The sequence below is a fragment of the Sceloporus undulatus genome, chromosome 1 (genome assembly GCF_019175285.1).
Source record: "Sceloporus undulatus isolate JIND9_A2432 ecotype Alabama chromosome 1, SceUnd_v1.1, whole genome shotgun sequence".
In the NCBI taxonomy this organism is placed as follows: Eukaryota; Metazoa; Chordata; class Lepidosauria; order Squamata; family Phrynosomatidae; genus Sceloporus; species Sceloporus undulatus.
This window is the reverse complement of record NC_056522.1, coordinates 264,150,216-264,176,786: the sequence shown is the minus strand read 5'-3', so window position 1 is coordinate 264,176,786 and position 26,571 is coordinate 264,150,216. Positions and strand designations below refer to the sequence as shown.

At 41.8% G+C, this 26,571-nt stretch overlaps 2 protein-coding genes across 3 annotated transcripts in view; one reads left to right on the top strand and one right to left on the bottom strand.

Annotated features, from left to right (window-relative positions):
* PNPLA2 (patatin like phospholipase domain containing 2) overlaps positions 1-15,544 on the bottom strand; it is a 68,337-nt gene extending 52,793 nt beyond the window's left edge. For both annotated transcript variants that reach the window (XM_042466211.1, XM_042466216.1), the window contains exon 1: positions 15,211-15,544. In XM_042466211.1, coding sequence (XP_042322145.1) covers positions 15,211-15,397 — 187 coding nt within the window. In that variant the 5' untranslated portion in view covers positions 15,398-15,544. The remainder of the gene's footprint in view (positions 1-15,210) is intronic.
* The window catches only part of SLC25A22 (solute carrier family 25 member 22), a 723,963-nt gene that overhangs the window by 535,870 nt on the left and 161,522 nt on the right, over positions 1-26,571 (top strand). The window lies entirely within an intron of this gene.

Genomic DNA, 26,571 nt, shown 5'->3' with positions numbered 1-26,571 from the left:
CTATTAGTCTTCCTAGTTTGCCTCAAATGCTAGGTCATTTCCCTCAACAGCTGTGCCCTCTTTGCCCTTACATAAAGTGCCCATGCTTACTGAGGGATATGGCTTACAAATTAACTTTGCCCCACCAATGTTGAGTTGCTCAAGGTAAGCTGCCAATGATGATGGCAAAGAATCTTTATTCCAAGAGGTATCTCCCTAGGGCAATATAATTCCCAAGCCAGGGAAGGAATACGCCAGCCAAGTATTTCCACATATGTTTCTTGGTTAAACAACTGGCATACTCAGGGCTCTTGAGAGCCACAATGGTTGCAATAACTGGCAGTAGAAAGGGAGAGCCTTCCCATCATCAGGCTATCCAAGGACTGTGGTTCAGATTTCCACAAATCAGGCCCTGGGAAGATGGGTAATTTACGTTGCATTGCAGAGAAACAAGCACTTCAAGAGAATTTCCATTTATGAAGGAGGATCCAAGCTGCCCCAGTCAGGAGAATGAGTATAGGCAGGGCTGTCTGCACAGGGCAATTCTGCAGAGCACAGAATGCCTAATAAATGGACACAGAAGTCAACTTCTCCAAAGTGGGGATTTCTAGGTTTTAGGGAGGAATAAAGTCCAACACTTTGGGTTACAAATATCAGTCCAGTCCAAAGTATGATCAAGATATGTTGAAATAAATGCAATACCAACATGATTGCTTGTGATATATCCTTAATGTCTCAGAGCTCTGAAAGGAGACCAACAAACAACCTATGCCAAATGGTCTCCTCTGGGAACATGTGGCCATCTCCTTTGTTTGAACAGGAACATTAGGAACAGACATTCATAACATTGTGTACTGTAAACAGCACTGCTCCCTGGCACAAGTATTAGGAAAAGGAGAGAAGAAGAGATAATAGAGATAACCAAGAACCCATATTTTATATACAAACACACACAAAAACCCAGTGCACACATGTAAAATGTGTTTATGTGGAGAGTGTGGGTAATACTTTTATTAGGATCAGACAAATGGCCAGGTGTACACTTTATTATGTTCACAGATTAATACACAGATTTTCTGATTCTGTCTACCTACCTACCTACATTTCTCCAGGTATGTGACCCAAGGTTGTTAAAACAAAATACAGTTAAGCCAAGGCATAATACAAAAGTTAAAAAGCAATTAAATAAAGAACTATATTAAAAACATTAATTTAATGTTTAATAAAGACAGTTAAAGCATAATGATAATGATAAAAAATGCAATAGGAAAGATCTCCAATATGAAAGATCTTCTGCAATGGCCAGTGTACAAGGGCCCAGATAAACAAGATCTTTGCCTGCCAGCAGAAAGAGAGTGGTAGGGACAAATTTAGCCTCCAGTGGAAGGAAATGCATAGCCTGGGGGCAGCCACTTATAAAGCACTCTCTTGCATCCTCACCAACCATACTTTGTATAATCCTGGGACCAAGAGAAAAACTTCCCCTGCTGCAATGCGCTATCATGGATTTGAAAGATGTAGAGATTTCTGGCTAGTTCAAGATGATACTGCTTGGCTTTTAGCTGGAGAAGGCCAGAAGGTACACACAACATTGATATTATTTGATTTACACTGATGACCAGCTTGCTCCCATGTTATTCAAGGTGCCGTATACAATTATCTGAGGTCTAAACTTGCCTGCCTGTATGTGGGATGGAGCCATGCAAACCTCCAGATACTGTTGAACTGCAGGTCTCAGCAGCCTCGTCTGCATGGTTATGCTGAGTCTTCCAGTCCAACATCTAGAACACAGCATAGTTCCCACCCCTGCTTTAGGGAGCACCTTCTGCCCTTAAGAAACACCTCTCAGTTTTGCTTTCTTTCTTTCCTCCCCCAGAGATAAAATCTGACAGTTTGTTGGTGTTCCAGCAACCCAGCCTATCAGAGACAAAGTTATCCTCAATGAGGAAGAAAATATTTACAGCAGAGGGGGACAAAATGTAACCCAGATATTGTTGGACTGCAACTCCCAGCAGCCTTTGGCAGCATAGCCAAAAGTGAGGAATGCTGGGAAATACCATCAAATAGCCTTTAGAGGACTAATTCGCTGCCACACATTTACTTCACATTTACTTTCTGTGAAAATGGATCAAACAGGCCTTTTTTTTTTTTTTTTTTTTTGTATGAGGTTTAAACTTAAAAACCCACCCAGATGCCAAATGCAGAACTTTAACTGTGGCACTTCATATGGTTTTTGAGTGGGGTTGGATTGCAACTCCCAAGGTAATGAGAGCCAGTGTGGTATAGTGGTTTGAACACTGGACTACAACTCTGGAGGCCAGGATTCAAGGAAAAGAAAAACCCTTCTGAACAAATCTTGCCAAGAGATTAGACTGGTACTCTCCCTACTTTCTTTTTGCAGACAAGCAAACACTTTTCTATTCAGACAGGCATTTGATGAGTGATTATCTAAGGCACATCTTACACAATGCGCTGGATACTGCTGATTGTTGTGTTCGTGTGTGTGATTTAATATGTTTTAAACTGGTTTTATTTTCTTCTACTTGTTTAATTATTTTTAACTTTTGTATATTGTGGATTTTTAAAAAAATTATCACTGTAAGCCACTTTGTGTCCTAATCTTCGGAAAAGGCAGGACAGAAACAAGTAATAATGAAAACATCATGTGGAACAACTTGAAAGCATACAAGAACAAAAACCTCCTTAGTGCCCTCCCATTGGTTATGCTGGCTAGGGCAGCTAGGAGTTGGAAACCAAAAAATAAGCTGGGCCACAAGCGACCATCTCTTATTTAAGACAAGACATTCTAAAGGCTCAAGGACCAAAGTGCCATACGCCACATGAGACAACAAAGGATAAAATTAAAGTTAACAACCTTAGAGAATGACGTAGTGGAAGATTCCTTCCCATCCACAAATATATGACCATGCAGTTTCTGACCATGGTGCATAAACACAAGACAAATTGACAGCTTAATATGCCTTACTACCAGTTAATATTGGCCAATCTCCATTTGTCACTTTTTCTATCAGTTAAGCCAAATATTATACACATGCTTGCAAATCTCATACTAATTTAATATAAGATTAAACTACAGGTACATGTTCTGTTCACATTCAAGACAGGTTACATTTCCTTAAAAAAGGTTGCTTGGTTAGGGCTGTAATCTTTTACTCATTTATTAGGGGAAAATACAGAATGCACTCAGTGGGATTTACTTCTTTCTGAGGCTTCTGCCACAGCTTCAAATTAATGCAGTTTGACACCACTTTAACTGTCATGGCTCTATCCTATGGAATCCTGGGCTTTGCATTTTGCTTTGGCACCAGAACTCTCTTGACAAAAGGCTAAATATCTCACAGAACTACAAATCCCAGAATTCCATAGCACTGAGCCATGACAGTTAAAGTGATGTCAAGCTTCATTAATTCTTCAGTGTCAATGCAGCCTAAGTCAAGATACCTTGGACTACACTGAAGGTCTTGGTGGTTTTCTGTAAAATGTGCCAAGAATTAACCCCTTAAGAAAGAGACAATTATTGATCATTAGCCTCAGGTAACCAGAGCAAAAAAACAGCGTTGACACATAGCTCCTTTGTAAGAGGTTCTCCTTTGCCAAACCCTTGTTCTCTCATTTTGCAGTCACATGGAAACTTGCTGCCTTATCACCCGATAAAATAGTCTTTATCACAGAATAGCCAGTGCAGGGTCCTGGATCAAGGCTGGAACATAAGGTCTTAAGGAAGACACTAATAAAACTCTTCATATATCCTCTTATGCAAACCTCTGTGGAATGTCAAACATCTTTATCGCATCAAACAAATATGCAGCCTTCTCTATTGCAGCATGTAGAACGTATATGTGCATGAATTCTCACCAATGGAAATGTCCTTACATGCTTTACAGGTTCTGCTGACTATGTGAAAGATTAGTGATGCTTCAGAAAGCTAGTAAGATCCCCTCAAATAACTTCTTGTTGATGACAATTTATGATGGCAGTATACACAGAGTTAGTCTGCCTTCTTGGAGAGAGACTTGAGCTGACAAATGTGATCTGTCATGAAAAGATATTCTTCAAACTCAATGTGTCATGGGTGCCTTTGGAAATGAGTTGCCATTCTGTCAGCAATTAGACAGAGTGTAAGTGCTAAGGGAGCATGTGAATGAGTATTCACCTGCTTTGGGTCAAGATGTGGAAAAGATGTTCCAGGCAAAAACCACATACAGTATGTTGTGAGAAATACCTTAAATGATGTGGAGTTCACAGAACACCAACAATTAAGATACATATGTGAGATTATATTCCAGCAAAGACCTGGAATCAGAAATGCTGCAAGTCAAGGGAAAGGATGCAAAAGCAGCATTAGGAGTGAATATGAAGAAAACAAAAATAATGATCCAAAATGATTTCTATAATTTGAAAGTCAATGATGAAGACGTCAAGATAGTTAAAAGATTTTCTATGTCTTGGTTCATTCATTAATGAAAATGGAGTCTATAATCAAGAAACCAGAAGAACACTAGGGAGGGCAACTATGAAGGAACTAGATATAATGCTGAAGTGCAAAGATACAGCATTGAAAATGATGTCAGAATCTTCTAGACCATAGTATTTCTGAATTTTATGTATGGGTATGGCACTGGATAATGAAGAAAATTAACAGGAAGAAATTAAACTCATTAGAAATGTGATGCTGGAGGACAGTTTTATAGATATAATGAAATTCCAAAAATAAAAAAATAAATAGATCTGAGAAAAAATAAAGCCTGAACATTCTCTAGAAGCCAAAATGATTAAACTGAGGCTATCCTGATCTGGACACTTCATAAGACAACATGACTCATTAGAAAAGCCAATAATGGTCTTACATTACGCTCTTATGGAAGGCAGAAGGACAAGAGGAAGACCATGTTTCAAGTGAAAAGACTCAATAAAGGAAGCCATAGACCTGAGTTTGCAAAATCTTAGCCCAGAATTGTCCTTTCCATCCATTATCAGAAAATTACTGTCTTCGCTCCAGAGAAATCTGCATGGCTAAAACATGAGTGTAATGCAGAATCAGTCCAAGCTAGGAAGTCAGTGGGATTTCCTGGTAAGCATTCATAGGCAAATCCCACTATATGAGTTGCTCCCCAAAATTTTAATTAGCATTGTTGTCTATAAACATATCAAATAATCTCGAAAGAATTATTATGAATAACAAACATCCCCACCCAAAGCATTACAAACCAGAACATTAAGAGGTAGATTGATGATTACAATTACTTTGATGTAGTATATACAATTTTCATGATGTACTACCCATAAGAATAGATAGTGGTATAACAACTAGATGCAATTTTCTTGATGTAAATAATGTAAAAATTCACAGTTCTTCAAGCAGCAGCCTGAGCAAACCAAACCTCCCACCATGCCCAGTCTCTTGGTCTCAAAAGGACCACTTTCTAGGGGCTAGTTCCAATGAACTATAAAATCACGCAATCATGTCCAGATAACACAACCTACGTGGATACTGAATGCAAGATTATCTTTTGTATGAGAGCTGGGCAAAAGGCTGTATCACCTGCTTATAAACTTGGAATGTGACATCCAGGGCTTTCTTTGCCACACATACATAATCCAGTATAAAGGATTCCTTGCTGAAGAAGAAGGCACTCTTTGACACTGCTTACACAAATTGTCCATCCAGAAATACAAAGAGAACAGCAGTGATTTAAAAGGTGTGTTTATTTCTTGCTTTAAGAGCATCTGTGTTTCATTTTAATTATTGATTTTCCTCCATGAACCACAATTAAATAGAAGTGAGCACACATCTGAACCATTTCCAGTGAGCATTTCCAGTTTAACAGGAGCTCAGGGGCATTTAGCTTCATCTTGAAAGCATTTCAAAATCTTATCCCATAAAAACCAGTAAGTCTTGTTACTCACTGGGAAAATAACTCTTACCTCCTACACATGCAGTGCACTAAATCAGCAGTAATAACCATTAATGTTGCTTACATTAAAAGGTGTTCTTATTAACACAGCTCTGGGTTTCTACCTCATTTCTCTCCATCCTAATTTATATTGACACTTCATATTCATCAGGCTCTCAGCTCCTGTCTCAGTTGCCATTTACTTTTCTAAAATGCCCGGTGTTGCCTCCAAACCCCAAAGAGAATGTATGTACACATACCACGAGCGAGTGAGAGAGGTCCTAGCTTACTTAGTGCTACAGAAACTGGGCAAAGGATAAATTGGAATGATTTATACCTGTGCTATTCAAAGTTTTTACCCTTGGGACACCCCCTTTACATCTACATGTGGATGCTGTATGCCCCCCACTCAATGTAGTATATATGAATAAAAATATGTTGTTTATTAAGTTTGCATATTTTTCATTTGCACAGTCATGTATATTCAGATTTTAACATTTTGTAAGGAAATAACATCATTCAAATTAGAAATAAGTAAATTCAATTTTTAACTAAACGCATGTGTAAATTTTACACATAAAAAGGTTTGGGAAGAAGGATCAGAGCCTCCAAGGCTTGTGCCTCCTTGAGCACGAAGTAAAATTTTCAGTAAGGTTTACATTGTGAATCTGTGGTATTCACAGAAGGTAATCTAGGCCTAAATCCTACTCTAATCCCAACTAGAGTAAACTCATTGAATCAATTAAGTTTAACTATGCATTGATTCACCATTCAACAATTGAGTCAATTGGTCTACTCTAATTAAGGCTAGCTAATAGGATTCTGCCCTATACAGCAATCCTATACTGTACATGTTGCAGAGTTCAGTGCTGCTTATTCTCAGGTACATCATAGGATTGCTGCCTTAATCACATATGACATTAAAACTGCCTTTCAAATAACAGACTAAAGAGCAAAAGTAGAAGAAATTCCCATTTTAAATCCCCAGAACATTGGATGTAATTTATTTGATTGTACCTTGGCACTATAGTTGTCAATCTGTGCAAGAAATTAATTTGCCTAGCAGTAAAATTAAAATGAGGGGCCTCTTGCATCACTGACTCAGCAATGATAGGACAATGGTAAGACCTGTTTGCAGTAGGGCCTCACTGTGGAGAAATCCCCACATGAGGGAGCATAAAGCACCATTGACTCTTGAACAAAAGATGGCTCACACAGCAGTCCCATATGAAAGAGACCCCACTATTCTGCAGATCCCCACCATGGCTGGAAAGAAACTTCAGGCAGCACAGGGGTGTGTAGAGAGTAGCAGGACAATAATAAATTGTGGGAGTTGTCTTGCACATGCACAACATCTGGACACAACTTTATGGAGTAAAGCAGAAAAGGACCCTCCAGATGCTTTCTGAACTCCAACTCCCATAGTCCTTCACCACTAGATAGGGCTGATGGGAATTGTATTCTGACTACTACTAGAGAGCCACAATTTGCCCAAATCTGCTATGAAAAGTAAATGTAAACATGTTAAGTGTACACATGCACACATGAATAGATAATGTGAGTGAAACAAGCAAGCTTACACAGACATGTAACATACAGAAAACCAAGTCTGTCTACTGACATATAGACATTAGCTGCCATATAATGTGTGAAACAGACAGGATATTTGTTCCATCATTACTTAACACCTATGTAACACCTTATGGTTGCTTGACCCTTCCTTGGTAGACACAGGCTCCTTCCTACTCCCATTAATGGGTTGGGAAAATATCACTTTTCCTATTTCTCCAAAGCTGCAAGCAGGAAATTTTCTTCCTATCATATATCCAGGAGTTGGATTCCATCATAGTTCAGGCCTTGTTGCACCTGAACTATTAGCACTAGGACTCCTGGAATATAAGGAAAAGACTGAGAACACGCTGAAAGTTTCCACTCATGCCTCAGGAACTCTACAACTATCAGCTGAAAAACTACATTCAAATTGTAAAAAGCACAAGCTTAAACGTATTTGTTAGTTGACTACGAGCAAGATCATCATCCTAATTAAAACTGAAGACATGATTAATAATTAATCATAACTGGAACTTACAATCATAGTAATCACAATGCCCAGCAGAACTGTCTGTGCAATCACAATTCCACAGCCTCTTGTTTTACAAAGCAGAGCTGGGAAATCAACTAATTGTATTCTATATTCCAGGACTCCTCAACTGTTTGGGCAGGTGGCACCTAATAAAACAGATACTACCGGATTGTTAATAATGTCAGTCAATATGTTAAGTGACCTACCTCAGGCTGTAAAAAAGGCAATTGTCATAGCTAGGTAGGTCTTTTACCTTTCCACAGAAAGAAGGTGCTACAGGAGGCATTGTGCAGGTCAAAGAAGCTTATTTCAGTCTCACTCACACACCCTCACAGAAAGCATCTACCACAATGACCTCCAAAAGGACACCACATCCCAAGATATTTGCATGTTTTCTCTGTTCTTATTGAATGAAAGAGCTTACATCAAAAGTAAAACTGTTCATCTCTGAAGGTGGCACATGCACCAATTTAAAGAGCCTACAACAATGGATGCATACATTGCCCTGAAACCTCCATCAAACAGGCTTTAACAAGCGTAACGTCTTAACATCTGCCATAATGCACTGGTTATGACATTGCCTTTCAGCATTCTGCCAAAACCATGCAGTGTTTAGTTAGCTGTTCTCTTTTTGCTTTCTTTTTGTCTTCTCTCTGTCTTGTACCTTGTGGTTATATTTGAAGGTAGGGCTAGTGCAGCCGGTGTGGTGTAAGGTTTTGAGTGCTGAACTGGGATTCTGGGATATTTAGGGTTCTAATTTCTGCTCAGCAGTGGGAATCCACTGGGTGACCTTAGGCAAGTCACACTCTTTCAGCCTCAGAGGAAGGCAAGGGCAAACCTCTCCTCTGAACAAATCTTGCTAAGAAAACCCAGAGGTAGGGTTGTCTTAGGATCACCATAAATCAAAAATAACTTGAAGGTACGTAAGAGGGAAAGTAATATATATCTCACACATTCACACATTTGACCCTCTGTATCCACTGATTCTTTATGCACAGATTCAACTATTCACTGCTTGAATATATATATATATATATATATATATATATATATATGTCCAAAAATCAAGCCTTGATTTTGACGTATTATATAAAAGACACCATTATACAATGTCATGGTTTTTAACGGGACTTGAGCATCCACAGAATTTGTTATCCACACAGGAATCCTGGATCCAAAACTCAGCAGAAACAAACCTGCATTGTTATATACCGCCACTGTTTGAGGCAACTGTTAAAAATGCTTCATTTCAACACAACATAATTATTCTCCAGATTTTATGGGGCTAAAACCAAGAAGTTGTAAACAGATATCTATTCATGCATCAGGAGTTCCCTTCCTCCTCTTTTCCCCTTCCATATGCCCCAAATCTACTGTGAAGCGTTCCCCAGCAGAATGGGAACAGATATGGGTGGGGGGGATGAGGAGTGGGGAAAATCAGCCAGCAGTGCCAATTCGTTCCTTCAAGAAAATCCATATTTTGAGTTGCTTAGAATTGACTCAATAATCAGCAAGAACATCAGAAGTGTTAGCACTTTCCTAATGAATAGAAAAATTACTTTGGTGTAGGTAGATCCCAATATGCACTAGAAGGGCATTTTTACTTCTGTCACATGAAAAATTACATCTAAACAGAAAGTGAATAAATTATATTTCGGATTTCAACTCCTTTACTGCCTACAAGATGTTAGAACTTGTATTTCCCAAAAAGTAATTTTTCAAAGTTCCGCACCTACCCCATAACATACAAAACTAAACAAAATCAAAGCAATGGAAGGCACAGAGAGAGAAGTTCTGCCTTCACAGAGCACAACCTCCCTAGATTGGGCAATGTGAAATGGGGAAAGGACTACAGACAGCAGTCAGTCTGAAAACAGGACATACCATCTGTGATATTTCTAGCTCACATCCTTGTGATTCCAAAACTTTGATCCTCCAAATGATTTGGACTTCAGCTCCCAATATCTCTGACTGTTGGCCAAACTGGCTGGAGCTTCTGGGAGCTGAAGTCCAAAACATCTGGAGGACCAAAGTTTTGGAAACATTGCTTTAGACTGAGGGAAGGGGTGGGGAAGTAGTACCCCTTTATTTAATGCAGAAAGATCTCACAATAGCTTCAGGCTAGCTTCTAGAGCATCTTATAAGTGTTTTTAGCAGTTTGGAAATTAGACTTCTGACAGAAAACAAGCACATCAAGTGATCCCCAAATACTGCAGTGGCCATGGGACAGAGTTCAAATGTGGAAATTCACAGGGACATGGGAAGGCAGATTGTTCTACTGCTACAAAATTCAAGTTTATGTGAATAGTTCCCAGTACGAATTCTTCTAAAGATATAACTACAGGTCAGGACAAGTCCTTGGTACACCTTACAGTTCATCCCTTAACAAACAAAACAAAACAAAAAAACACATACAAATACAAATTTTGAAATAATAAGCAGTTAGAACACAAGATGTGGTTTCTTGTAAAACTAATCTAAAATATCCACACACTGGTCAACAGGAAATGGTCAGAAATTTTCCTTTGATGGTCAATTAATTTTACATTAGTGCTATGTCAGAATCTGGATAAACCATTAGTCTTAACTATGGTATACTAAAGCAAATCAGTTTTAAAATTCAAAGTTAAAATAAAGTACAATTTCCATGGATTCAGACAGTTAATGGAAAATGGAAGTGAAAGTGCCAGAGAAAATGGGAGCAGAGGAGAAAGCCATAGTTATCCTACAGTCCCAGGAAAACAATAAAAGGAGGAAAAGCAAAAATCTTCCCTCCAATTACATCATGGTTTTCAACTGGCTTCCCTACCCTAATACTGCGAGGGCAGTCACACTACGGAAATAACCCAGTTACTATTTCCTTGCTGTTCACACTTACCCCGAATGCATTTGGTGCATTGGGGGGGGGGGCTACCTAAAAGCCACTTGTCTCGGGATGTTCGATACCAAGTTTTTCCCTGCATCTTTTTGAAAGATCTGCATCAATCAGCACCTTCAACAGTGTTAATACGCTACTGAATTGAGATTGCTCTGTATTGTTCAAGGGAGTTGAGGCGGCTCCATTGTATCCCAAAACAATCACATGCATGAATAACAACAGGGGTAAAACGACTCAGAAAGATTCAGGAACACAAAACGTAATGGGAACAACGATCCCGATATTCATCGGTGCGGTGATAATCTCCTCAGGACAAAAACCTAGTGTGAATGCCCTCTGCTATTTACAAGAAAGAAAAGAAAGCTAGTTAAGGCAAGAATGATTGTAGTCTTCTTCCATCCCATCTAGCAGGGACTGTACCTTTTACCCCCATCAATCCTAACCAACATGATCGGTTTAGTCTCAAAGGCCCCATACAGATAGGCCAAAATAAAGCTGCTTCAAGTCACTTTGGAAGTATGCTGTTAAAATGATGCATGCATCCTAAGAGTCCGGAAGCCGCACCAAAGCCACGATCCAGTCCTAAGGACTGGAGCGCAGCTTTGGTGCTGCTTCTGTACTCTTAGGACGCATGCATCATTGAAACACCATACCTCCAAAGTGACCCGAAGCAGCTTTATTTTGGCCTATCTGTATAGGACCAAAGGTGCTACAAATTCCTTTTGCATACTGATCTAGACTAACATGGCTATCTTTTTGAATTCCAGCAAAGTCTAGTAAAGGACTGTGGGAGATGCAGTCCCAAAACATCTGAAGAAGCACAGCTATCCACCTCCAGTTTAATACAGTGGTGCCTCGGGTTACGAAATTAATTCGTTCCGCGGCCGCTTTCGTAACCCGAAAAGCCTTCGTAAGCCGAAATGCCATAGGCGCTAATGGGGAAAAGCCGCGGTTCCGTTTAAAATAGCGCCGAAGTTTTTTCGTAACCCGAAAAAACATTCGTAACCCGGAACAATAATTCCCTATGGGATTTTTTCGTATCCCGAAAATTTCGTAACCTGGGTAATTCGTATCCCGAGGTACCACTGTATGACTTGATGAGAACACCCCAAGGAATACCAGGTGCTGCAGGCAATATTTCAAAGGGCAGAACTGGCAAAACCACCTCTGAGAATTCCTTGCCTAAAGAAACCCTGTGAAATTAATGGGGTCGCCATAAGTCAACAGGGGACTTGAAGGCACCTAAGACACACAAGAACACACAAGCCTGCAGTTCAAGAGGCTCAGGAACAGAAGGGGAAAAGACCAAGAATAAATGTAATAACTAGTGTTGTGAGGTTGCCATTTCACACCTCATATCTTTTCTTCTGTAACTCACTGCAAGGCAAAAGACATTAAGCTGGAGAGGCTTTTCCAGCATGGACACACAATGTTGTTTCTGCTAGATTTCCGACTCTGTGTGTGTTGTGTAAGGCACAATGTACTACAACTATTGGGGGAGGCAATAAGAGAAGGGAGAATTACTGAACTTTATAGAGTTGGAAATGTTATTGGAGGTCATCTAGTTCAACCCCCAGCCCAACACAGGAGTCTTGCAGATCAAGGTGAACCATATTTACACAAGATTAAGCATGAGTAAGTGTCCATAGGATATCAGCCTTCAAACTCTTTTTCAAAACACATCCCCAGAGAGGATAAAATGCCTTTGGTGCAGGGTTACAAGAAGCCCCCAACAGAAGATTTCAAAGATTAAAGAAACAATTCTCACTATCTTTTCAAAGGACAGTGAGCTCCCCCTATTGCATGCCCATGCTGCCTTCTGGAGCAAAAGTGTGCGCATGTGTGGGCCTGGAGAGAGCTAGAAAGCAGACAGCCGATGATCTAATTTCGAGGACATGCAGCTTTATTGTATGCCAGGCCCCAGAAGAGATCAGACAATAATACATCAGGATTGAAACAGAAGACACAACACACACATACATAAGTTATTGGGGGACAGACACTAGATTCCACAAAGCCTGAACACTACTGGCATGAATGGCTTTTGGAATACATCTCATAACCAGCTAAGCAATTATTAACTCTGGCAAGCTTTTACACTTCAGTGGCAAAAACAGCGGCGTATTTATTAGACTGTCTCCCCACAACACATGCTCACATTGACTTTTGTTGTTGGGTGCCATCAAGTCATTTCTGACTTAGGGCAACACTTAGGACAACCTGTGAGCCAGCCAATAGTTTGAGTGTTGGACTACAACTCTGGAGACCAGGGTTTGATTCCCAGCTCAGTCCTGAAACTCACTGGGTGTCAAGTCACACTCTCTCAGCTTCAGGGGAAAGCAATGGCAAACCCCCTCTGAACAAATCCTGTCAAGAAAACCCTATGATAGGGTTGCCATAAGTTGGAAATGACTTGAAGGCACACAACACACACAGGCAAAACTATCATGGGGTTTCCTTGGCAAGATTTGTTCAGAGGGGGTTTGCCTTTGCCAGGTCTATCTTTATTACCATTAAACTTCCCCATCAGCACCTTTGTGAGGAATAAACATATTATTGTATAATCACCACCCACCTCCTCTCACACGCACTGAAATGACACTCTGAAACCATGCATGAGAAACACACAAACACACAGGACCATGCCTACAGGTTGTCAGGGGACAGTGTGACTCAGGCTGAGGTAATTTCATATATACCACACACACAAAAAGAGTCCACCATGAGTTTAAAAAAACACTAGCATTCCTATGTTGTTGTTTTTTCCGGGTTTTCTGTGTCACAACCCAAAGAATGCAAATACTGAGGATTTGGACATCTTTCCCCCTAAAATAAGTCAAAACCCTGGTTTGGCAATCCCTGAGGGCAACCCCCAGGTCCTCTCAACTTTCTCCTGCACTGGTCAAGAGAGAGAAATTAATCATCATCATCATCATCATCATCATCATCATCATCATCATTTCTTTCCCACCTCTCCTCAAGGCTCAAGGTGGGTTTTATATTTGTTGCTGTGTGCTTTCAAGTCATTTATGGCAACCCTAAAGCAACCCTGTCCTAGGTTTTTTTGGCAAGTTTCTTCAGGGGAAGTTTGCCATGGCCATCCTCTGAGGCTGAGAGAGTGTGCCTTGCCCAAGGCCACCCAGTGGGTTTAAAGCCAAGCTGGGAATCGAAGTTGTTTATGACTTTTAGCGACCCTAAGACAACCCTATCATGAGGTATTATTGGTAAGTTTCTTCAGAGGGGGTTTGCTATGGCCATCCTCTTGAGGCTGAGAAAGTGTGACTTGCCCAGGTCACTCAGTGGGTTTTCATAGCTGAACTGGGAATTGAAGTCAACTTATGGGACCCTAAGTTGTAGTTTTCTTGGCATGACTGGTTCAGAGCAAGGCTTTCCACAGCCATCCTCTGACACTGACGCCTGTGGCCACCCAGGGGGTTTCCATGGCCAAACTGGTACACAATATTTATTATGGTGAAATTTGTTTTTAGAGTCAGTGGTTCAAGTGTTGGACTGCGGCTCTGGGGTCCAAAACACACTGCAGAAATAATCCCAGTTTGAGGCCGCTTTTAAGTGCCCTGGCTCAGTGCTAGGGAATCCTGGGAATTGTAGTTTATTGTGGCACCAGAGCTCTCTCTGACAGAGAAGGCTAAATATTTCTCCCAAAACTACAGTTCCCAGGATTCCCTAGCACTGAGCCAGGGCTGTTAAAGCGGTCTCAAACTAGACTATTTCTGCAGCTCAACTGGGAGACCAGGGTTCGAATCCTATCTCAGCCATGGAAACCCACTGGGCAAAGTCACACTCTCTCAGCCAAAGAGGAAGGCAATGGCAAACCCCTCTGAAGAAACTTGCCAAGAAAACCCCATGAGTCAGAAACCACTTGAAGGCTCACAACAACAACAACAACAACAACAAATGTTATTTTCAAAGAGAGGAGTGTGTGTGTGCTTACAAGCTGAAACTCCATCTTCTGCTACACAGACATTAAAGGTACAGGAGCCCTCCCCAGTTTTCACTCTGGCAACCCTACTTAGGGCCCTTTCACACTACAGAAGTACATACTGAACTGATTCCACTACTGTGCCCTCTCAGGGATTGTGGACTTCAGCTCCCAGAATCCCAAGCTATTGGCCGACGTGGCTGAGGCTTCTGGGAGCTGAAGTCCACAATCTCTCAAAGGCGTGGACCCAGTTTGAGGATCACTGCTAACAGTGGTCCCCAAACGGGCCCTTTAAGGGGCTTTTGGACTGCGTCTCCCAGAGTCCCAACCTACTGGCCCAGGTGGCTGAGGCTGCTGGGAAATGAAGTCCCCGAGGGACACTCTCTCAGCCAGCCAGCCTCCTAGCAGCGCTTACCGAGGCATGCGCCGGTGACGAGGGCGGTGGCGGTGAGGGCTCCGGCGGAGGCTCCGTAGACGGTCCTGGCGTTGGCCACGAGGAACGGGGCGTGCTCCTGGAGGCAGCTGGCCACCCCGATGTGGTAGACCCCCAGGAACCCGCAGCCCGCGAAGGAGATGTTCCAGCTGGAGCCCAAGGGGTACATCGTCCCTCCACCGACGCCGGGAACCCGCTGCCAAGGATGCGCCTGACTCACTCCGCTGCACTGCACTGCACTACGCCGCCCGGCCTGCTCTCCCGCTCCCGCTCTGGCTTCTGGCGCCTGCTGCACGGACTTGACGGCTGCCGGCCCAGAAGGGAAGGTTTTATCCAAAGGAGGAGCTCTCTCCAGGAGGAGGAGGAAGGAAGGAGGCAGGGCACACTGCCTCCGCCTCCATAAGGCCCAAGCGCCGCCCTCGGGCAGGGAAGCCGGGCCCGGGAGAGAGGCCCCAGGGACTCAAGGGGAGAAGGAGAAGAAGGAGACACCGCCGCCGCCGTCAAATGGAGGGCTGCGAGGGGAAAGAAGAATGAATGAGAATAATCATGATAGTAATGATGGTGATAATATTATTAATAATGATGGTGATAATAATAATGATGATGATGGTGATATCATTTTATTTATATTCCGCCTCTCCGCCAGGATCCAGGCGGCTCACAATAAAGGTAATAATAATAATAATGCGTCGATCTCACAATGCAGAGTGGAGAAGCCCCCCCCCCCTGCGCTCCCACCAGTTTCACAACAGTTAAAAGCCCCTGGCAGCAGTAAATGGACCTTCGGGTTATTGAAACCTCCAAACAGTCACAAGAACAACCGAGAGAGAGGGAAGATTCTGCGCGGGTCCAAAATGGAGGACGTGGCCTAAGGAAGGCTGAGGAGGAGGGACATTCCTAGGGATGGGGGCTCCTGGTTCTTGGGGTGATGGGGAATGGAGGACACGACAAAATAAAAGCTAAAAATACCCATGGATGTGAAGTCATGCGTCTCAAAATGGAGGACCTGCAAGGGAAAACGGAGGACATGGCCCAAGAAAAGCTCAAAACACTCATAGGAATGTACAATCATGGTTCTCGGAATGGAGGACGTGCAAAGGGAAAAGGAGAACACGACAAGACAAAAGCTTCGAAATACTCAGGATGTGAATTTGTGCTTCTCAAAAGGGAGGGCCTTTTAGAATCCCTCCTGGACAGAAGGCTGAAATGTAGGGCATGTCCTGGAAAAGGAGGACAGCTGGCCACCCTGCTCCCAGGTCCTCATGGTCAACCCACCCCAACATGGGGGATGCCAGGGCTGCCGAGGTTGTGCCCAGGCATCCTCCTTTTCCAGGGCCTGTCCTACATTTCATGGCCTTGTATAAGTCACACTCTCTCTCAGCCTCCAAGGAAGGCAAAGACAGTCCTATCTCTGAAATCTTCCCAAGAGGCACCCAGGATAAGTTCACCCATGGAGACCAGGCATCCTCCCTTTCTTCCAGGACACACCCTCCATTTCCACCTTCTGCCCAGGAGGAATTCCCAAAGGCCCTCCATTTTGAGGGAGACTAAGAAGCATGAATTGACATTCATAGGAGTGTTTTTAGTTTTTCTTTGGGCGTTTCCTTGTTCTCAAATCGCCTCCCATTTTTCTGTGCCTTGTCCTCCTTTGCTGTGAGGGCCCTGAGGGAGTCCTCTTTTTCCTGGAAAGCCCTTCTGGGGGGACATTCGCAGCACTTTCGATGGGGAGCCTGCCAAAGAAGGCCCTGTGGGAGAGAGAGGGCACAACTGCTGGGCTTTCGGCCTACTTGTGTGTGCCTTGTGTGTTGTGCTTTGGGAGAAACAGTGGCTGTTCCTCCCAAGAAACCCAGTGTCCCCGGGTGAAGGTCTCCCCTCAGGTTGCCCTTCCATGCAGCATGACGTCTGCTGGTGTGGGTCCTGTGTGAGGAAAGACTACGGTTGCGTCCACACTGCAGGAATAATCTGGTTTGACAGAAAACTGGGAGGTGATACCCTAAACTAAAACAAACAAGTGGATGGACAACAAGTCTAGGGGGAATGAAAATAAGAAACAGTAATTTTATTAAAACAATATGTTGCAATGAGATGCTAAAAGGAAATAAAAAGCATAAAGTATATGCAATCCTATAAACAAACAGGCTTGTGCCGGCCTGTAAGCCTCACCCTAACAAACACAAGGCTAGTGTTGCCAGTCAGTACTAGGCTTGAAAACTGCAAATCCCAAACAGTATAACAGAACATAAGGAGGTGTCAAACATACAAAATGCCAGTACAATGGCAGATAAATTCCTTTGCACCTCTCAGTAGAAAATTAAAAGGGATAGCACAGTACACCCATTACAATTGCAAAGTGAACAAACAGAGACCAAACGCGTTTCGACTATGCGTCTTCATCAGTGGTCATGGAAAACTAATATTGCAGCCTTGTAAGGTATTTCATATAATATGTAGGGACATCCAGTCGCAGTAAGCAGGTTGTTGGTCCTCTTGGACCTAGTATGATGCCAAAGACTTGGTGGCCCAGAGCAGAGAATGTGTCATGTGTCTGAAAAATTGGCCTGTAGCCCACAAAAGCTAATGCTCCAGTTTTGGGTTTGTTTGTTTTTTAATTTATGGAATATTTTTATATTTTTATTTGTTCATCACCTCGGGAGCCTTTCTGGGCTCTGAGATGGTACAGCGACACTTTAAACGAATAGAATTGTAGAGTTGGAAGAGACCACAAGGGCCATCCAGTCCAACCCCATTCTGCCATGCAGGAACTCTCAGTCAAAGCATCCCAGACAGATGGCCATCCAGCCTCTGCTTGAAGACCTCCAAGGAGGAAGAGTCCACTACACTCCGAGGAAGGAGTGTGTTCCACTGTTGAACAGCTCTTACTGTCAGGAAGTTCCTCCTAATGTTGAGGTGGAATCTCTCTTCCTGTAGCTTGCATCCATTGTTCTGGGTCCTATTCTCTAGAGCAGCAGAAAACAAGCTTGCTCCCTCCTGGATATGACATCCCTTCAACTATTTAAACAGAGCTATCATATCACCTCTTAACCTTCTCTTTTCCAGGCTAAACATCCCCAGCTCCCTGAGTCATTCCTCATAGGACATGGTTTCCAGACCCTTCACCATTTTAGTCGCCCTCCTTTGGACACACTCCAGTTTCTCAACATCCTTTTTAAATTGTGGTGTGCAGAACTGGACACAATATTTCAGGTGTGGCCTGACCAAAGCAGAATACAGTTGCACTATTTCTACTTTTATTGATGCAGCCTAAAATTGCATTGGCCTTTTTAGCTGCTGCATCACACTGTTAATATAATAAATAATAATAAAATTTATATATATCCCACCTCTCTACATTCATGGGGTGGCTTACAAGGTTAAAATATTACAGTCCGAACCCTCAACCCACCCCCACCCCCTTAAAATGCAATTAAACAATGTGAAATTTAAAACATAAAGCATACCAAAATCCATGGATGCTCAAGGCCCATTAAATACTGTGGCATAGCAAAATGGTGTCCCTTATATTAAATGGCAAAATCAAGATTTACTATTTGGAATTTATACTTTTTTGAATATTTTCAAGCAGTGAATGCTTGAATCTATGGATAAAAAAATCCATGGATAAGGAGGGCCAACTGTACAGGTGATACATAATGAGAAGTAAAGTCTTATCCTACTTTTTTTCCAGCCTGCCCACATTTATTATTGCTGTGTTACTTCAAGTCATTTCTGACTTATGGCAACCCTAAGGTGAACCTATGATGGGGTTTTCTTGGCAAGTTTCTTTAGAGAGGGTTTGCCATTGCCATCCTCTGAGGCTGAGAGAATGTGACTTGCCCAAAGTCTCACAGTGGGCTACCATGGGCAAGTAGGGATTTGAACTCTGGTCTCCAGAGTCGTAGTCCAGTGCTCAAACAACGACAGCACACGGTCTCTTAGCCTGCCTAAATACCTTTAACTAAAGACACCAGACCTTTGTTTTCTTCTATGGTGTTATTTATAGGCTTCTCAAGTTATCTCTCAACTAACCACTGAGAATTTGAAACTAAAGCAGCAAAGGAGTAAGTTACCTTAAATGGCATTACTGGTTGAGTCTCCCCTGATCCTAAATGCTTTGATCCTAAATGCTTTGATTTCAAAATGCTTTGAAATGATCCTAAATGGACAAGAAGTATTTTGGAATATTTGCACATACATAATGAGATATCTTAGAGAGAGGACTCAAATCAAAACATGAAATTCATTTGTGTTTCATATATACCTTATACACAGCCTGAAGGTAATCTTATAAATAATATTTTAAATAATTTTATGCATGAAACAAAGTTTGTGTAGACCGAACAATCAGAAGGCAAAGGTGCCACTATCTGATCACCCATGTAGACAATTTTAGACTTTGGAGTAATTTGAATTTAGAAAATCCAGATAAGAGAGACACAACCTGCATTATATTCTCTTCTTGGCCCATTAGTTGGAGAATGTGTCCTATGCTGTTGCTTGAATGTAGGCCCCCAAAACATACCTAGCCTTGAATACTGTTGTTAGTCCCAACTGGAGCAGGACTATTTTGGCTGCATATGTACTGCAGAAATAAACTGGTCTGACACCACTTTAACTGCCATGGCTCCATGCTATGGAATTCTGGTAACTGTGGTTTATTGTGGCACAAGAGCTCCAAACTACATTTCCCAGAATTGCATAGCATGGAACCATGGCAGTTAAAGTGGTGCCAAACCAGGCTATTTCTGCAGTGCGAATGCAGCCTTTGTCAGTGGGACTGATCTACCTACATACTCACCATTAGCTCTGGGCTCCAGTAATTGTCAGAGGTGACTTGTTTAGAGTAGTCTTTCCCAACTCCATGCCAGATATATTGCACTACAATGCCCATCATCCCTAGCAGCATATTCACAGAGGTTGGATATGGTAGGAGCTGAAGTCCAACACATCTGCAGAACACCAGATTGGAGGAAACATGCTGTTAAGGTCAATACTGTTATTTAGCCTTCCTCTGGGAATGTGGGTTGGGGTTTTTTTGTGTTTGCTTTTGAGGGTTTTTATTTATTTTATTTTTTTGCAATCGATGGGGTGAAATGGAGGTCTGCGAGTTTCAGAGAAAAGCCATTCTTCATTTTCTTGGAAAAAAATCTGCAGCCCAGTGGGAGGCGATTCTTTAACGCACTTTCTTTGAAGCACAGCGTTCCACAGCTCAACCAAGTCCCAATATTGGGGGAAAGGCAGGGTATAAATGAACAAAATAATAATAAAAGTAATAATGTGGAACATGCTGTGGTTATATTTTAATTAATGCCACTGAACTAACTTTTGTTACACTAATGTTACTTAAAATTTCCAAGTAGAATTAAACTCACTTTAAATTAAGAGCCATTATTTACCACAGCATACCCATAATGGTCATTTTTGGATCTCCCCTAACTTTGAAAAGCAGTCATCCAGATTATGATTCTTTCTCTTTTAAATTGGAATTTAAATAACTAGGAATCCAGACTATTACTTAAAAGAATAATGAGAATCATAAGGCTCTCCAGATGCTGCTGAATTGCAGCTTGCTCTAGTAGTTGGAATACAACTCTGAAGACCAGGGTTCGATTCCCAGCTTGGCCATAAAACCCACTTGTTGACCTTGGGCAAGTCACACACTCTCAACCTCAGGGGAAGGCAATGGCAAACCTCTCCAGAACAAATCTTGCCAAGAAAACCCCATGATAGGCTCTCCTTAGGGTGGAAATGACTTGAAGGCACACATCAACAGTATTCTTCTCCATTGGTTGTACCAGCTAGAGCTGCTGGGAGTCAAATCTAAAGGCTTTACCATTTCTAGATCATCAGCTTTCAGGGGATGGGTATATTGTATAAAAGTCTTTTTTAAAATTATGATCCATTTCTTGTTTATATTTTTGAATTTAATATTTCTTTAGAGGCACACTACCAACAGGGAGACTATAGCATGACTTTGTAAATTTTAAGCCATATCTATCCAGTGATCATGGCAGAAATCTGCTCCCTGCCTTTTCCCGTAAGTCTTGAAAATACATTGTATTGCTGGTTATGCAAGAACACATACTACACTTTAACTACCTCTGTACTTTAACCACTCTTGTATTCAGTATTTCAAACAAGATAGTAACAGCATATAGAGGAAGAAAACTGGTGGCATGAATGGTCTTTGTGTACAACAGATTCTGAAGGTAACCATGCACCATGAGAGATGGTGTTGGTGGCCAGTTGTCTGACCACCTTTGTAAGTGGAGATGAGCCCCAGTATATTGTGGTTCTAAAATGGGCTCTCAAAAATGGTTCCACACAGCTCCTCATCCCAAGTCCTTTTTTCTGTCTCTACACTGAGGCCAGATTAATGTTTGGGGCATGGTGCCTCAGTTCAAGCATTTTCCCTCTTAACCAAAAGTGAGTTGAGGATTAAATCCATACTGACATGGAGCCTTTAGTAAATCTCTAGAACTGAACCCTGATCCCCAAAGCCCATGCTATTGTTTTCACAACATGATGGTAGACTACTTTGACTCTTGGCCTGTGTAAATACATGAAGACTTCATTGTCTTTATTACTTCAGGCTAATGTGGTAGCTGGTGGGTAGCTGCGGCACAATGTGAGTGGAAGTCCCTCATGATGACAGATAATACTGTAATAATGCTGTGTTTGTGTTTCCCCCAAAGATTAACCCCATAAACTTTCTTTTGCAGGGAGTAATCATTGCAGTGTTCTCTAAACATTGTGTCAGCTGTATTTACACCACTACCTCTCTCCCATGTTGTATTATTCTTAGTATCACATGTCTGTTTATGAGCTAAATAGCTGATATTGAATGGCAGGGCTTATTTTAATTCTAAAATTGGCACTGTACTCATCAGAATGCAAATGCTTGCAAGCTTGAATGATGAATATGAAAGCCTGTGTTTTTCAATAGCACTCAAACCCTGCCACCACCTCTTAAAGACATTATTTTGAAAATCTCTCAACTTCAGTGGGGGAAAGAGCCAACCAGGTTTTATTCCAGAGCTGAAGAAGTTCATAGTTCATGATAGTTTTGCCTTTGCACTTTGGGCAGAGCACTTACAGCTCTGTTTTTGTTTTTCCATGCTGTTTTCTGCCTACTGCTCTCTTGAGTCCATTGCTGCCATTTCTACACAGTGTTTTGTGTGGGGGTTTTCCACTTGTATTCCTGGTCATAAAGAAAAGCTGGGCATAAAGAAAATAATTCCTGTTTATCTACTTTCCCCCGAGTATAATAGTATTTTGTGTAATCTTTTATCATAAGATTCATTATCAATGTACTGAAGAAACCAAATGATGTACATTAGGTCACTGGGTGTAACTCTCTATGGCAGTGATGGCAAACCCATGGCACGCATGCCAGAGGTGGCACTCAGATACCTCTCTGCGGGCACATGTGCCGTCACCCCAGCATAGAGTTTGCCAGAGTTTGTTACTAGCAAGCCAGAGGAACATGGCACTTTGTAATAAATAAGTGGGTTTTGGGTTGCAATTTGGGCACTCGGCCTCCAAAAGGTTCACCATCACTACTCTATGGGGTTATTCAGATGATGGAAATAATATGGGTTGAATCTTTGTTGTTCACATGCATTTCAAATGCATCTGATTAAGTTTGGGGGGCTGCCAAAAAAAAACCCCACTTAACCTGAGATAATCTGTATTGTTTTTTGCCCCAAGTTTTAAAGTTTAATATTCTTGGCAGTGTGAATAACCGATGCAAACAGACCTGGGATAAACCAGGATAAAACTCTGCATGCCTTGAACGTGTTTTGAATACATTTAGTCAACACCATCTCTCCCTCTCCCCACTGAGACGTGTGAGCATCCGAACTTGCAGAGATGCACATCGATGCAGTTCCATAGTGTGAATAACAAACCCGGAATGGGTGAAATTATTCACATAGTGGCGCTAAAATAGATGATGTCTGAGCCCCATGTTGTATAGCTATTAAATGATGACTGAGAGAATGGAATTGTTTCATGATTGCATATATGCATTGGCCCAAGTTATTCACTTCATTGTACATAGCATCACACAGACAATCAGTTTCTGAACAGCTTGTGGGTACCTTCCACACTGGGTTACAGCTTTTGTTATTTTGAGAGTTCAGAAATGTTTCTGCAGCTTTTCAAGAGTCAGGACAAACATCTGTATGTACACACCAAAATTGTGCTTTCTGGGCTGAAATGAATTCAGCCTGGATTGCTTTCCTGGACACCTATGATACATTTATTGTTGACTGATAATTTATTTCATTTTTCAAACTCCACACCAAGTTCACCTACAAAATTATGAATGCTTGGCAGCACAGTTTCTCCTCCTAATCACCCACACTTAGGTCATGCTGGTGTGTGTGAGAGTGTGTGTTTTGTACCTTCAAGTCATTTCCTGACTTATGGCAACCCTAAAGCAAACCTATCTTGGGGTTTTCTTGGCAAGATTTGTTCAGAGGTTTGCCATTGCCTTTCCGAGGCTGAGAGTATGTGACTTGCCCAAGGTCACCCAGTGGGTTTCATGTCCTACCCCAAGCAAAATATAACCAATACAAGTCATTCTCTGGTTAATAAGAGCTTCCACTACTGGTAAAAGCTCTTCACAGACTAAAGATAATTGCTTCAGTGCAGAGTTCAAAATGATGTGGCCCTCCAGATGTTGAACTGCATCTCCCAGCAGCCTCAGAAAGCAGAGCCAATGGTGAGGAATGCCAAAAGTGCCAGACAGTGCCACTGCTGTAATAGACACACTTGATAAGAACATGTGAGAGGGACTGCTTAGTGGTTGCTCCCAAGCTGCAGAACCTTCTCCCAGCTCCTGGCCTCATTTCTGTTCTGGTTCCACTAACACTCAAAGACTTTTTCATTTAGGTTGGCTTTTGGCAATTCACTGGATGGTGCAGAAGGGTCTTCTAATGGGAAAGGTGTGTCATATTTTATTTAATTCTCACATATGTTTTAAAAGCTTTCAAACTCTTTTTATTTTTTGCAGTTTTTAATAGGATAATTGTTAATCCTTTTTATTACAATAATTTGTATATTAGCTGTGCTTTGTTTCAGTCCATGTTGTGAGCTGACTTGGGTCTCATGTTAGGTGTAGGGGTGATAACAATAAAATTAGGAACATATAGAGGGCCACAGGAGTTCTACTCCTTCTTTAACAAGTCCCAGGAAGAGGAAATAAGATAGTGAGTGGTGAAGAAAAAACCCCAGGATTCTATAGCATTGAGCTATGGCAGTTAAAGCAGTGTCAAATTGGATTATTTCTGCATTGCAAATGCAGATCCAGTGGGTTTCACCATCAAGCTGGGATTCAGACCCTGGTCTCCAGAGAGGTAGTCTAATACTCAAGCCAGTACATCATGTTGGTTCTCTTTATCATGTTCTGCAGCACTTCAAATAATAAGTGTGTTTGCTCTCTAGTGATCCCTTAATTCACCTACTGACAACTATTTGAGGTTTCAAGGCAAACCTTGGTGCGGTACAAAATGCCAACAAGCAGCATACCGGCACCGGCATTAGGGTTAGGAAGTGTGCACCATGTACATGCTCCCTAACCCTACTACGTCATGGCATACACCAAAATGTGCTGAATGGGCACCACCATTGTTTACATGGACACCGCCATTGTTATGTAACTAGTGCGCCAGTGGCACACCTGTTACGCCACCACTGCGGTGTAAAAAGAACCCGCTTTTTGCGGGTTATTTTTCCGCTGGTGGGAGGCCGCGTGGTTTGGCGGCTGCAGCTTCCCTCTGGCAGAAAAAACGCCAATGCCAGCTCAGACCTTCAAGAAGGTATGTACCAGGCCTTTATTTCCAAACCAGCTATACAAAATGCTGCAAATGCTTGAAATTCAGCCTGGGACCTTTTGCATGTCATTGCAGGTCTTTATATTGTTAGACTACAACTTGCTGAATTGCTCACTATTGGCCATGCTGGCTGGAGCTTCTGGGGGGTCCAGGGACTTAAGCTTGCCCACTTTAGGCTACAACTTCTTATATTTTAACTATCATGGAACCATTTTAAGCTGAATATGCTGCAATGAGAAATTATGAAATTATTCAGCAAACTAGGAAGGTGGGAAGAAAACTTGGTTACACTCTGTTAAGTAACTTCCTTATTTGATAAAAACAGATCTTTTAGAAGATCATGTTGTTTGTTTGCTAGTGAATTGTGCAAGTCTTCTGTAAACTTCCCATAAAATTGCTAAACTGGCACACCTCCAACTCTGTGTGCCAGAGCATCAAGTAAGACATACTTTGAAATATCTCATAGTACCGTAATAAGCGATGGATAACATTTTAAAAAAGAAATCACTTATAAATGCAATGCTAAAACTGAAAATGCATTGTGAATTTAAGGAACAGTCTTCTCCCTGCTATTGAAGATTTGCTTCAGTGTTATGAAGGCCAGAGGTATATAGCAACTTCAGCAAATGCTTCTAGGTAAGTTAAGGTATCTCACAAAACTGAGTCAATTTCTTGTCTACTCTGCCCTAGATCAGCTGGGCTGAAACACTTTGGGTCATTTCATACCTAATTGCTCCTCTGCAATTGTCACAGGTGCATGTCAGGGTTAGGTTACAAAGCGCAACCCAGTATTTGGGAGGGCTGATTCCTCCCATGTATTTTATGAACTTTTTGACCCGTACCCATCCCCAGTAGGCCATTACCTATTGGCTTCCAGGATGGACTCCTGTGAGCAAAATGGCCCTGGACACCAAAATGTGCTGAAATGTCTGTGTCCCATACGGGAGTGTTTTGGGGGAAAATATTCCCCTAAACATAGAGGGTCCTATGAGCTCCATGCACCCTTGTCCACACTTTCTACACAGTGTTGTAATGTGCAATATGGGGGTGGGAGCACGTTCAATTTAACCAAAGGAAACGGGCAACATCCCCACCCCAGCTCAGCTTGTTTTGCTACATCCAGTTTATTCCTTGTGAGGAGGCTTATGTTGGTCAGTAAATAATGTTACCACTTAGGAAAACCTCTGCCATTCTATTGCAAGGATAGCCATGCCATAAGACAAATTCCAAAGTCCATACTGTGGTGACCTTTATTTAGTCAACATAATAAACCGTGTATGGCTTCTGTATATTTCAGGAATAGCTTTCAGTAACCAAAGCAGTAATATCTAAAAGCAGGGCATTTTAAATTATATTGCCATCTAAAGCATCCAGTTCTCACTGGCTTATTGTTTTGAATGATCTCTAGCCAACACAGCATTTATAGAAATTGTGAGAGCTGGACACCAAAATTATCTGGAAGTCCAAAATTGCCTTTGTTGTTCATCATTTCCTACTTCAGGTGACC